Source organism: Tauraco erythrolophus, chromosome 5 (assembly GCF_009769465.1).
Source record: "Tauraco erythrolophus isolate bTauEry1 chromosome 5, bTauEry1.pri, whole genome shotgun sequence".
NCBI classification, from domain to species: Eukaryota; Metazoa; Chordata; class Aves; order Musophagiformes; family Musophagidae; genus Tauraco; species Tauraco erythrolophus.
The window spans coordinates 13,322,054-13,336,040 of NC_141469.1; the positions used below are offsets into that span (position 1 = coordinate 13,322,054).

Below are 13,987 nucleotides of genomic sequence, written 5' to 3' on the forward strand. Positions count from 1 at the left end.
AGAATAAACGTATTTTACCATGTGCTCAAATAAACAGCAAGTACTGACTCAAGAGCTACAGCTACCGAAATCCAGCTTCCACTGGATTTCAGATACGTTTGAATAGGACACATATGAGGGAAGCGTCAACAAGAGAACTCAGGAATCCTGAAATCATCCTAGATTTCAGGGAATTAATCCCTTTTTTTTCTCCTTAGTTCCTCAGAAATAGAATTTCTGGCTCCACCGCCAAATGCTGTAGGCCTGCAACAGATTATTTGCAAAAATATAACTGGCCTTCAGTATTAGGAAGTAAACAGGAACTTAAAGAGAAATAATTCCTGAAAGTACTTAATTTTTCTGCTGGAAATTCTGCTGGTGCTGCTGACTCTGCAGTTTTTCCTTTTTCCCCTCATATACTCTCTACTGACCTAAATGACAACTTTTTTTCACAGGAGGACTATGCAATACCTACACTACTCAGAAGCCATCTACTATTGCCAGTCAGACCCAGTAATACTTCAGGTGGGCTGCTGTGTCAGCTAGAGCTGTTTTAAAAAAAGCTTATTTTAGAAATGCTTAATACAATCTCAAACCATTTTTAAACTCTTTTCTCCTTAGAACCAGACTTTCCTAACACAATAAATCCAAGCTTACAGCGTCCTGAGGAAGAAAAGACATGGCTGTAAAACTGGTTTACATTTGTTCCAGGCTCAAGCATCCGTAAGCCCAGTCTGGTAGACGAACATGTACTGCACCTTGCTGGGAAGACACAAGCCTTATTTAACAGCACACAGCTGTCATCTCCACCCCTGACAGGTCTCACGCTAACCAGGACTGTAAGCAGCCACAGAGCCAATGGTATTATTACCTATCTTAATTTCAATACAGAGTAGATTTTGCACAATAAAAGAAATTTTTGTGGCTAGCCGATTGTCACACTTAAGAATGTCAGCTGTCATCTCTAAACAGAAGGATTCATGTCCACAAGGCATGTGAATGATACAAAGCATCGTGTGTATCAATGAACTGCCACATTGGTACCAGCATCTCTGTGGAGAGGCTCAGAGCCAGTTTTGCTCCCTCCAACTGCCTACTCTTTAAAAACGGGATTTATGCAAATGAAAAACAAAACATGGGAAGAGAAATCATGCCTAAACTGCCAACCCACTATGGGAGGACAAAAAGATACTATCTCACTTTAATAAAAAATATTAAGTAGTCTCCAGTTCCTACTGTATAATAAACCGAAAGGCACAATTAAATCAGATTTACAGCTGCTTCACTCTGCACCAGAAAGTGTCAGGAACGCACAAAGGAAGGAGTACCTACACACACAACACGCGATCCCCTTTCCAAATGTGCACAACCAGCTGTCCTCCTCCTCCGTGACTTAACTCTGCTGACAGTACTGAGCTCTAGGAGTAATTCCCAGTTTTCCAAAAACAAGACGGCAGCAGTGGCCACTGCAGGGAAGTTTAATTACTGTTTGCACTGGCTTTCATGAGCCAACATTTGCACATCAGTCCCATTCTTCCTTGCTCTACTGACAAATATGACAACTCAGGAGCTGTACCCAGATAAGGAATTGTGTAGACAGCGGAGATCTTGCTTTCAAACAAATCCCAAAATAATAGCAGAGCTGACCATTGTACACTCTTTCAGCTCATACACTGCCAATGAAAGTCACTAAACTTTGTCTCTCCCAGCCACAGCAACATCTCCTAACAACTTCCAGTGCAGTAAGAGGGGAAGAGATCCACATTTTGCACCTATAACCAGGGGAAGAGCTGATATGCTGTACGCCAACTCAGAAGTAACCTGTGAGCAAATGGACTAGTTCGTCTCCCTGCTGGGTGAATCACAGAGGCCTGGAGTCCAAGAAAGGACCCACTACTTATCAGGAGAAACATTAGTAAAGTATGGCTTTCCTGCACAAAAGCCCTCACTCAACCAATAAACATATCATCATTTGTTTTTGCCCTGAAGCCAAAGTGCATATATTAGTCAAGCAACATATTCCCACTCAAGTTTATGAATCAACTAGGAAAACTTTTAGAGCAGTTCCACACATCCTTGTGCTACATCTTGTACAAGCAAATTTGAAGACATCAAATAAAATTAAAACTCTAATGAAGTCAGTACAAATCATCCACCAAACTTTTAAAGATCTGTGTATTTCCTGTGACAAATACAATACATACACACTGCATAATTTTAAAGACTCGATAAATGGAAAAATATACCTTTGCCTTCTCTAGGTTTCTTCTTTATACCTAGATCTGGAGACCCATCAGATATACCCGATTGCTGGGTCTTCGGTTTACGGCCAGCTGCACATAAAACACAGAGCAAGGGAAAAAAGTATTAAAAATATGCAGAATAAAAGTACTTCACAGTTTGTTTTTGCTGAAAGAACCAGTTCATGCATTTTTCTTCCCCTGCCATTTCCTTGCTACAGGTATGGATGAACTTAAATTCTTAGATCACTACTACTGCACCGCATCCAGTTTAATTCGTTTGGCTGCGTTGGCAGCAGGCAGCTGGGGGCTGCGGCCCAGCTTGTGGTAGGCGTAGAGCTGCCTGCCTTCCCGTGCCAGGGAAATCCTCTCCCAGAGAGACCTGTGGCTTCTTCATCCTTTCACACTTCAGTGACCTTTTATACTCAAGGTGAACAGGCCCAAGCAGGGAAGAGGATCATACCCCGCAGCAGCAGGCTGCCAACAGTCCACACTTCTGCCTTCAGTTAAGGGCAAGCAGCAACGATTAACTCTCCCGCCTCAGGCACGAGAGCATGATTTTTTGCTGATGAACAATGATCTTCATTAAACAATGAATTTCAAAAGGCATTAATTAGGAAGATCAAAGTTATGGCTCTGTAACTGTGGCTGAATGACTATACACGCTTAAGAACAGGGATTTGGACTCTCTAATGGAATCACAGAATGGTTTGGGTTGGAAGGGACCTTAAAGATCATCTACTTCCAACCCCCCCTGCCATGGGCAGGGACACTTTCCACTACATCAGGTTGCTCAACGCCTCATCCAAACTGGCCTTGAACACCTCCAGGGATGGAGCATCCACAACTTCTCTGGGAAATCTGTTCCAGTGCCTCACCACCCTCCAAGTGAAAAATTTCTTCCTCAGAACTAATCTAAATCTCCCCCCTTTCAGTTTAAAGCCATCACCCCTTGTCCTATCACTACATGCCCTTGTAAAACGTCCCTGTCCAGCTTTCTTGTAGGTGCCCTTTAGGTACTGGAAGGCTGCTATGAGGTCTCCCCAAAGCCTTCTTTCTTAATAGGGAAAAAATATTTACAAAACAACCTTCATAAAATTTTGGAACTTCCTGAGCACAGCCTGGATTGCAAATCTGCCCAGCGATGACCATTCAAACACACAGTGGAATATAAAGAAATAGTTTAAATTCAGTGTACGACTACAGCTACAGAAAAGCTTTAATCATAATTTTCTTCCTTACGTAAGTTACAGTTGAGTTTCAGTTATCTGTTACATGTGTATATTTTTATTAAATGTAAAACTCAGATCTTAGATTCATATCACCTTACCACCACTTGGTATTTTTTTTCCTCTAAATCACAAGTAAATATTCCATCTTAGCATGTCTGGAAGCTCTAACAAAACAATATTCCTACACTTATGTGAATTGTATTGATGCCTGTAAGAAAACCGCTAGAGCACAGAGAAACTTCGCCAGGTGCCAACCTCTCATTCGGCAGCTGAATGCTTAGAACTCACACACTGTTCTGAATGGTTTCTCCTCCAAGACATGCCAATTAGACAAATAAGACACTTCTCTCACAAGGAAGATCTTGTACTGATTTTCTAAACCGATTTAGGGGTTTGTAAGTTAGTATTCACCCTGCTGTTTCATTGGAAGAACCTCAAGTCTACCTACTCTCCAAATATATCCATGTCTCAGACACCAACCGTTACCTGAATCCTTCTCTACCCTTCCTCTGCTTTGTAAACTGTGCTTAAAAACTACAACAACAAATTCCTTTATGGCCTGGGGAAGCTCATTCTCTTGTTATTTTTCCTTTGTTCTTGTTGCAGACCCATTTTCTAAGAACTCACATTTCAGACTCCAATTAGTCTGATTATATAAGCAGAGAAATCAGATCATCTAACCTACGTCCACCAGTATCAACGGCACTGTCTGCAGCAGAGCACTTTAGAAACAAATTTTGAGATTTCTCCTACAAAGAGCCATACATACCTTTTTTCTTTTTCATGGGTTCATGGATATCAGGGGAAGTTGGAACAGGAGATGCATCCATTGGCTCAGATTCCTCCGTTGATACCTCCACCACAGTTTCTGTGATCACGTCAGGTCTCATGGCCGCATGGATAAATTCTGGGGTTGACACACAAGGAGGGACAAAAACTTCCACTATGAGGGGAGGGGGGGAAAAAAGTATCTGATGAAGTTTCTACCTGACTATTTTGATTTATCTTACATGAAAATATTTGAAACAAAGCATATGCAATAGCATAGCAGGACTCTGCTCCAACAACCTCTCACCTAGAAAATCAATCCAATTCCCAAAAACAGGCACGCTTGCCAGTATTGTTAGCCATAAGATAAGTATCACATCAATATGCTTTAGAACTAAACTCAACTTTAACTTAAACAAACTAGAGCTTCATCTTTGATCCTTATTCCAATCTCCATTTTCTATTTTGTAGCTTTTGGATTTCAGTTTAACCATTATTTCACCCAATCTATATTAAGTAATTTCAGAAGGAACATTAACTTAAAGTAATTACCAACTTTAAGCTTTAGTTTTTTAAACCGATAACACTTTGCAACACAGTGCATTCAGATATTCTTTCTAAAATAGAAAAACAGGTAAAAACATTTTTCCTTTAAAATAACTCTTTATTTTTAGCAATTTAAAATGTCAAATTCACAGAACCACAGAACAGTTGAGGTTAGAAGTGACCTTTGGAGAGCACCTGATCCTACCCCCTTGCTCAAGCAGGGTCACCTAGAATCATTTGCCCAGGACCGTGTCCAGACAGCTTTGACTACAAATCAATAGTTTTGAAATACGCAAGCAAATGTTTTAAACAGCATACAGTTCTCCACAGAAGCAGGTTTCCCAATTTGCTTGTTTTACTAATTAGCGGAAGGCAAAACGGCTCATGGAGCAGAAACTGCGACTGACATACCGGGACTCCTGGCATCTCTCAGGCAGGTAGGAGACTCCATATGAAGCAAGGCCTCTGCAGCTTCGATTGTCTTATCCGTGCAGTGCACATTACTTCCATGAACCGATGCTTCCACTGTAGTAGGACAAAAAAAGTTAATGAGGACAGATTACTTATAAAAGTCCACGTGTATCGCTGTACAACTGCACTACTCAATCTTAAACATTAAAATCTCCAAACTGTCAAGTGTCTTCATATCTTTCATATCTCCCTGTCAACACAAATGTTTTGGGAAGACACGAGACAAGCAAAACCAACACTGTCACTTCTTAGATTAGATCTCTGGTTCAACAGCCAAGCTCCTCATTTCTATGAGGTGTTCAAGAGCTTACAGAAGCAGACTTGTGGGATTTGTCTTCTGCCTCCAAGTTAACCAGAACAAACCAGACTGTAATGAGGATGGTTACAAACTGTAACATAGGAGAGCAGGGAAGTAGTACCATCTCAACTATTATCCCATTAAAATCTAAAGGTCACCTCTCTTCAGATTTTCAGTCTATTTGGAGATAGATATATATAGATAGATATATAAAAAATACCAGATTCGTTTGCAAAACAGACATATCCACTTTCATTTTCTGACATTAAAAATATCTGCGAGTTGGGTTTAGCAGGCTTGGTTGATAAAAAGCAAAACACAAGCATAACAAACAGTATACAGGTGGTTTTTTTTTAAGTGATAACTAAGGGAAGAAGGTTAAAATATCTCTTTTTTCCAAGTTCTGAAAGTTCACGAAAACTAAGTAATTAATGAAAAATAATTTAAAGTAAGTTCAAGACAGCACATTTAAGTTTGATACAGCACAGATCACAGCAACTCGAACACAGCAACACCACTAAAAAAAACCCAACTTCTCAATTAAAACTATACTACTATTCATGGCCAACTCTACATTCCTCACCCTTGCGAAGGTTTTTAAAAGCAGGGACGGCAGAAACACCTGTTGCACATCATCCACACTCTCTCTCACTAAGGTACGCCAGCTCTCTCCAGTTGCTCTCCATTTATGGCCATCTGCTCCAAGCTGAACAGCTCCAGCTTTGAGGCAGCCAGCAGCCCAGGGAATCTATCTTTAGCGTAAGCAGGGTCACCTATCTCCAGCGTCAGTGAACTAAAGAGGATTCAGCAATAATTCTCCACGAGAACTTCAAGGCACCTATCCTGTTACTGAAAACACCTAAGACAGAACTTGAGGCTCGCTTAGTGAAAAGCAGGGAAAATATCACTGGCGTTGCTTCTGACTTAAGGAAACACCAGATACAAACAGATTCACGCAGGCACACACGGGGAAAAAAAAAACCTTCAGGCATATTGCAGTTTATTTAAACGCAAGGATTGAAAACTTGAAAAACCCACTAGCCAGCAGACTAAGCATATAAACCAGAAGCTGAAAGTGAACGAAATCCAGAAGACACACAAATGCAAAATTCTGGGCGACTGGAAATTCTCACTGCACCAGCCCCGCTGCCCACCCGCTGGCTGGCTGCTGGGATTCCCACCACAGCCCTCTCCCGGGATGCTATTTAGGGGGCTTTATCTTTTGCAATAGTAGATGCCTGATAAAGCTGACATTCCCCCACCGCTTCACCCCAGGCTGGGAATAACAAAAGCCTATCTAAGAGCACGGGAAAATCACGCTAATGAAAGGGCCTCTATGGCACACTGTCCCTTGGACAACCAGTGGCCATCAGCAAGAGCTGTGCACCGTGAGCTCCTTCCCCAGCTGCAGGTCCTGGGTGCTCCCCATGCCAGGGCCAGCTGCTCTTTCTTTCCCAAACAGCAGTTTAGGGGTGTCCCGAGTTGGAGGCTGAACACTTGCACTAAAACTGAGTGGTCCTGTGGGAAAGCCTCTACCAAAACTTTTTTCTTTCTAAAGAGAAGCTTCAAGTTGCACAGAAATTGATAACTAACCTTCCCCTCATCTACTGGATACAACTTTCCACTGATCTTCAGAATACAGGAACAATATTCAGCTAGTCATTATAAATGTATCAATTCACACCAACACTGAAATTAGAAAGTCCAAATCAGCATTTAACATATTGTTATTCTAAAGTTCGAAAAAAGATTTCAAGCAGGTCAGCAAAGCTTTTTCACCAACCCCTCTGCCTCCTCCGCAGCAAAGAGTTGCATGATTTTCATTTCTGTTTCTGCTGGTTACCATTTTTGGGACAACTAGTTAGCTTGCTTCTGTGCAGGTATCGGGTTCAGTATATAAAGGACTTCTATAAAGAAACTCAAACAACAGTTGCCAAATTTCAATTGTAAGAGAGAATTGAAGTAGCTTATTGAAGTCATCTACTCCTAAATGCTTAAAAAGCACACAAAATTTTCCTACTTTTGTATCCAAAGTATTTCCTCCAGGAAACAGTTTAGATGCTACACTACAAGTAGGAGGTAGAAACGAGGCAAAAAAGGTAGCTGAAAGCCATCTTTGTACTTTTCCAGTATTAAGGCATCCTGCTGAGGGCTAGAGTGGAGGGAAAGGAGACGCAACCCCCCAGCATTAGGGACTAAGGCTGCAATACCGTAACAGAGCCAAGGAGCAAAGGAGCCACCGGACCTTTGCCCTAAGTAACCCTTCCATTTCCAAGAGAAATAGCACTATCTACTCCTCAAAAGCCTCTGAAATTTGAAAATACAAACTTCACAACTGTTTTTGCAACATGAGTTTCTTCGGACTCGGCTGAAATTGCCACTGAAAAAACATCACGCAGAAAATAGTAACACTTCTGGCTCCGGCTGGGACAACACATGCTGTCTGTCTATCACGACAGCTAACAAACCAACCTAACACGCCACAAGGACACCTATGAAAATACTTGCTAAAATGAGTGCGACCACCAAGTCTGAAGTCTTCTCAGCTAGCTACATTCTTCTTTCACCAGTTGATGGTTTCAGCCTTAGAAGCACCTGCCTACTCAGTGAGCATTCGGATTTTTCAGCTGTGCCCAGGAAATGTTATTGCACCAACACATTTGGAAGAGGAAAGTGCAATTTTGTATCTCAATACAAATTTGTATCTCAACACAAATTTTACATCAAATGTCTTTTTGCCATGCTAGAAAACGTCTACTTAATATAAGACAGCAAGTCAGAGTGCTCAGTCTGGATGCGATACTGATGAAAAATACAGCTGGAAAAGATATCCCAAAAGATGAAGTGGGGGAACAGGTTCACTCAGAGAGGGGATGCGACAAGGGAAAACCAAGTCGTTGCTCTTGCAGATGACTAGATCGAGTGTCATCAACTAAACTACGCTGGTATCACACTCGGTAGCATTTCTCACAGCAAAGACGGGTAAAAAAGCAAAGCAAAGGAGTAGGATACTGCAACAACAAAAAAAAGCCAGCTTCAGTCAAAAGCCGTCACCACAGATAACCACTGGCATTTACTATGTTTTTCATTTAAACATTTACTATGTTTTTCGGGTTTGTATAGCTTGTGCCATACAAACATACACCATCATAGCAACCTTACCCTTCCCTTAGTTCATCCAAAGTTGTGATGCACAGTATCACAGCAGGCATAACAATTTCTAACCAAAGAATAATGTGTATGACTCGTTTCTTTAACAATGCCTGATTTCATGAATTTTCTACTGTATTTCCATTTTCATTACTATGAACTCGGGTACCACTGTGCACATACACGACTCCCAAAGCTAAAATAGCTTGTATCACTTGAGGAAACAACTTAAGATGCAGCTCTGTTATCTTATATGCTCATTTCAGGAAGAACATCACTTGCCCAAATGAAGCAAAATAGCTTACACAGATGAAAGTAAATTTTCCAGACTTTGGTAACTGAGCAACATGAGAACTGCTGTTTATCGATCTAGAACACGTCAGAGCTAACGCCACCACTTATCTTTCATTCTTTTAAACAAAATCTCATCTTACGGCTTTTCTGAAGAAACTTGATTCCTTGGCACTTCATTTTAAAACAGTTCGTTAAAAAAAGCTTCTGGTCTGTTTTCAGGAAAAGAAAATCCTCTTGGGAAAGCAAATAATTTCAGTTTTTAAAACGTAAACAGTTAACTAGGCTAGTTGATGTCTATCTTCACTGTTGACCTAATGTCTTCTAGCTCCACTTTCTAAGCAAATAACATGTACAGTAGATTATTCGAGGCTCTCAACAGCTGTTACAAAATACCAAACTTGGTAATTACGGCTGACAGAGCTGTACTTTAAGAAGAGAACACCAGCAACATTTCCATTTTGTAACAACATCTCCAATTTTTAACACAAAACATGAGAAATAAAATGAACTACGGCAAGTGATGAAAGGAGAAGAACGGATTGAAATTTCTGAAATGGTACTTTTTGAAAGGGTGATACAGCTCCCCTCTCCGTATCTGAAGAGCTATCAATGTCTGCATTTACAAGGTCAACACTTAACTGCAGCACCTGATTTACAATAGCTTATCCTTTAATGCTGTCAGGCAACCAGAGCAATACCTTAATGAAGAATTCAAAATTCCAAGCATGGAACTCAGTCAAGAGTGACAACACGTACGCTAACAGACCTCACTGAAGTCTATTGGCGTTCGCAGCCTTGTTTTATCTCAACATTTAAAAGACCACAGTAAACAGCAGTGGAAGGCAGTACCAGTGCTAAGCCACGTTTTAATTAAAAACAGTTGAATTGCCTGTCCAGGTAATACCCAGAACGCTTTCTGCATGTAACACTTGACTGGAGAAGAGGGCATTTTCAGTTTGCTGCTTGTTTCATGGCAGACATTTGTTCAGAAACTGAAGAACAACTCCTTGGTTTTTTGAGTATTTCCCTAAGCCTGGCTCTGTTCCTTCAAGACTTGCAATTTAAGGATGACACAAAACCCACTGCAAACCAGCAATCAATAACAAAGACGAGAGCCATTATCTCCAAACATTGTTTCACTGTGAGCTGTATGTTATCAGCCCAATATGGAGAGCAATACTAGCTACAAAGCCAAAACATGTCTTTGTAAAGTCATTTAGGAGTTGCTCTTACAACCAGCAATTAAGACAACCTTAAGCAGCAACAATTTCAGTGCAGCTGTCTTCCCACAGTTATCAAACACTCTGAAGTTTTGTCAACACTGAGGCCAGCAGCCAAAGGAAAAGGCAAGGCATAATTAATAAAACCCCTCAGGATAAAGGATTCTTCTCTTAAATTCACGCGATACCATCTACTTATATAAATAAGTAAACAGACAAGGTATCCTGATAGTACGACGATGGCAATACTAGACGTGCGTAGCTATCCGTATCCCTCACTGCAACGCAAATACAAAAAAAAAAAAAAGAATCGCAAATAAAAAAAAAAAAAAAAGAATTGCAAATACAAAAAAAAAAAAAAAGAATTAAGTTGGCTGCGCTAAGGACATCAGAAAGATTTGTTATTTATCCAAGGGCTGGCTCACCAGCCATCTAGTTACAGTGACTTAAGAACCTGTTGACACAACAATCAACTGCTTCAATGTTCTCTGTTCATCGACAATCAAAAATAAACCACAACTAACTGAAATATCCTGCAGAAACCAGAGATGTGTTCTACTGGCAAAGTGAAGCCTTCTTCTCCATTGCACGCAGGACAGTGGCTGGAATACTGCGTTCAGCTCTGGAGTCACCAACACAACAAGGACATGGAGCTACTGGAGCGAGTCCAGAGGAGGGCCACAAAGATGATCCGAGGGCTGGAGCACCTCTGCTATGAAGACAGGCTGAGAGAGTTGGGGCTGTTCAGCCTGGAGAAGAGAAGGCTCCAGGGTGATCTTATAGCAGCCTTCCAGTACCTAAAGGGGGCCTACAGGAAAGCTGGAGAGGGACGTTTTACAAGGGCATGTAGTGATAGGACACGGGGCAATGGATTTAAATCCAAAGAGGGGAGATTTAGATTGCATATGTGGAAGAAATTTTTCACTCTGAGGGTGGTGAGGCACTGGAACAGGTTGCCCAGAGTAGTTGTGGATGCCCCATCCCTGGAAGTGTTCAAGGCCAGGTTGGATGAGGCTTTGGGCAACCTGGTGCAGTGGAGGGTGTCCCTGCCCATGGCAGGGGGGTTGGAACTAGATGATCTTTGAGGTCTCTTCCAACCCAAACCATTCCATGATTCTATGACATGTTCCACTTACTGTTCTGCCGCACAACAGTTCATTGCTGGGCAGGAGCGTTCTCTGTGTTTGAGATTTGTTCCTTCCTCCCCCTAAAAAGTGTCCTGGGTGTTTTTCTACAATAAATAAAATACCAGCACTATGGAACACTCGCAGTGAGTTGGTGTCCAGGCACAATTCATTACCTACAGGACTACAGGCTGTACTGCTGTGCACGGTTTCCAATGACTACTTCAAAAAGTTGAGCTCCACGTTGTAAACACGAAAATAAAATCACGGCTGTTGCGACCTCCACGGAAAACTAAAGGTTTAACATTGTATTCGTGGTTTCGAGCGGTGGGACTTTCCTGGCGTTTTCTCCAGGGCCGTACCGCACTTACAGACAAATCCCGGGAACACCGGAGCGCCCTGTCTCCAGAAGTGACAGATTTAACAAAACCGAAAAAGGCCAAACCGTGCCCGGTTCCGGACGCGTCCCCGACAAGGTGCCAGAGCTCGGGTGAGCGGCCCTTGTCCCGGTAGTGCGGAGGAGCGGCCACGACGTGCGCGGCACCGGCACGAGCCGGCAGCAAGGAGCGGCGCTCCCGCGGCCTCGCGCCTCCTCCCGCCGCTCCGCCCGCGGGGCCGCCCCGAGAGCCCCGCTCCGTCGCATCTTTCCCGCCCCCGCCGGCAGCCCCGAGAGCCCCGGCCGCTGCCCCTCCTCGCGGAGCCGGGCCGACACGGCGCTCCCGCCGCCCCGAGGCGCAGCCACGTGCAGCCCGCCGGCGGCGGCGCCGCTTCCGTGTTTACACTCCGCTTCCCTCCGATTCCGCGCGCGCCCCGCCGGGGCCGCGGGGAGCCGCCGCCGCTCCGGCGCCCGCCGCGCGCCCATTGGCGGCCGCCGCGCCCCGCCCCGCCCCGCCGCCCTCCGGCCGCCAGCGGCGGCGGCCCCATTGGCGCGCGGCGCCCGCCACTCCCCTCGCGCCCGGGGGGCCCCGGGGGAACGCGCCCGTTTCCGCTACGCAGCGCGCGTGGGGGAGGGGGCGCCGCCCCCCCCCCCCCCCCCCCCACTCCCGCGCCGCACACGTGGGCCGCAGCCCCCGCCAGCGCAGAGTTTAAAAGGGCACCGGAGGGGGGGGGGGGGGGAGGGGAAACACGGACACGGGACACACGCACGGGTGCGCAGCGCCCGGGAAGGCCGGGCCGCGGCCCTGCGTGCGGTGCGCGCCGGCGGCGCTCGGCCTGCCCGTTCAGACAGCGTGGCGGCGGCGGCGAGGGGAGGGCCGGGCCGGGGGAGGCGGGAGGACAACAATCTCGCACACTTCCTGGTTCTCGCCCCGGCCGCGCAAACCCCGCAAAACTCCTCCGCCCGCCCCGCCGCAACTTCCGCCGTGGTGGCGGCGGTAGCGGGGCCTCCCGCGCCGGCGGCAAGTGCCGCTGGCCGCCCGCACGCCGGGCCGGCCGCTACACCAAGGTGATCACTTCCTGATCGCCCTCCATTGCTTCCCCGTCCGCCGCCGGAGCGCGGCGTGCACCGCGGCGGCCCCCCCCGCCCCAACGCTCCCCCGCTCCTGCGCTCCCGCCGGCCCGGCGCTCCCGCCGCCGCGGGGCAGCTTACCGGCCCGGATGAGGAGGTCGAGCTGGTTCGTGGGCCCCTCATGCAGGGACGTCGCCATGTTTACGCTACCGGAGCGGCTTCACATTGACCGGCGGGCGGGCGCGCGCCGGGCACGCGCAGGCGCCGGCGGCGAAGGCGGCGGGGCGCGCTCCCGCGGCGGGCGGCACCGGGCGGCGGGCGGGACGGGCGGCGCGGGCACCGCCACGGCGCGGCGGCGGGAGCGCTTCCTGCGGGGCGGCGCGGCGCACGCGATCCTTCCGCCGCCGGCCTCAGACAGGAAGTGCCGCGCCGGCGCTCGCCGCCGCCGCAGCGCGGGGCCGCCCGCGGGCGGGGGAAGCCGCCGGGGCCCCGCCGGCCGGCAGCCCGCGCCCCGGGGCGCAGGTAGGTGCGGGCGCGGCAGGGCGCGGGCAGCGCCGCCTCGCCGCGCTGCCCCGGCTCCTCGCACGACCCGAGGGGCCACCGGAGCCGGAGGCAGCCGCCGCCCAGGCGCGGACACGGGCAAGGACGCGCGCAGATCCGAGCGCGGCCCGTCCCGCATCTGGCCGCCCCGGCACAGCCCCGAGCAGGGACCGCCGCCTTCCACCCCCCTTCTCCCCGCTGCCCCCGGCCACTTGCTCCTACGTGCCCCGGTGACGCTTCCGGACCGCCGCAGCCGGGGCACCCCGCGTACCAACACAGCCCCTTTTCGGGGCAGCGCTTCTCTCGGGATAAGCCCTATGGTCCTCACCGAGGCAACCATTAAAACCAGTTACAAGTTTTCTCCTTGGCAAATTCCTGGGCTACCTACTCTAGTCAATATTTCGCCAGAGAACTTCAGTCTTTCTTGAAAGCAATCCACCTCCTCTCCTTGACAGCAGCAGGGCTGACTCCAAGGGAACTTTAGATGCCTTTTCCATTTAGTCAGAGGCCCCTTCCTTCATCAAATCTAACAGATTCGTGGGGGGAAAAAGTTGCATTGTTTTCTTAATAAAAAAAAAATACAAACAACAACAACCAAAACAACAACAAAACCCAACACCACTACTTTTTAGTGTTATCTCCTCTCCCATCTGAAGAACAACCTCTGTTAGCAACAGT

The 13,987-nt window shown here is 46.7% G+C and overlaps 1 protein-coding gene across 7 annotated transcripts in view; it reads right to left on the reverse strand.

The window, feature by feature from the left end:
- Positions 1 to 13,987, reverse strand: part of ELF2 (E74 like ETS transcription factor 2) — a 39,786-nt gene that overhangs the window by 4,313 nt on the left and 21,486 nt on the right. For 2 of the 7 annotated variants that reach the window (XR_015222158.1, XM_086612002.1), the window contains exons 4-6: positions 5,177 to 5,290; positions 4,221 to 4,394; positions 2,226 to 2,312 (exon numbers count right to left, since the gene is read on the reverse strand). Coding sequence is in view for 6 of the 7 variants with exons in the window: in XM_086612002.1 (XP_086468128.1) it covers positions 2,226 to 2,312; positions 4,221 to 4,394; positions 5,177 to 5,290 (375 nt within the window). In the remaining variant the exon portion in view is untranslated. Of the gene's footprint in view, positions 1 to 2,225; positions 2,313 to 4,220; positions 4,395 to 5,176; positions 5,291 to 12,910; positions 12,970 to 13,987 lie in introns of those variants that run through there. The other 5 variants (XM_086612005.1, XM_086612004.1, XM_086612003.1 and 2 more) reach the window with 5 other exon arrangements.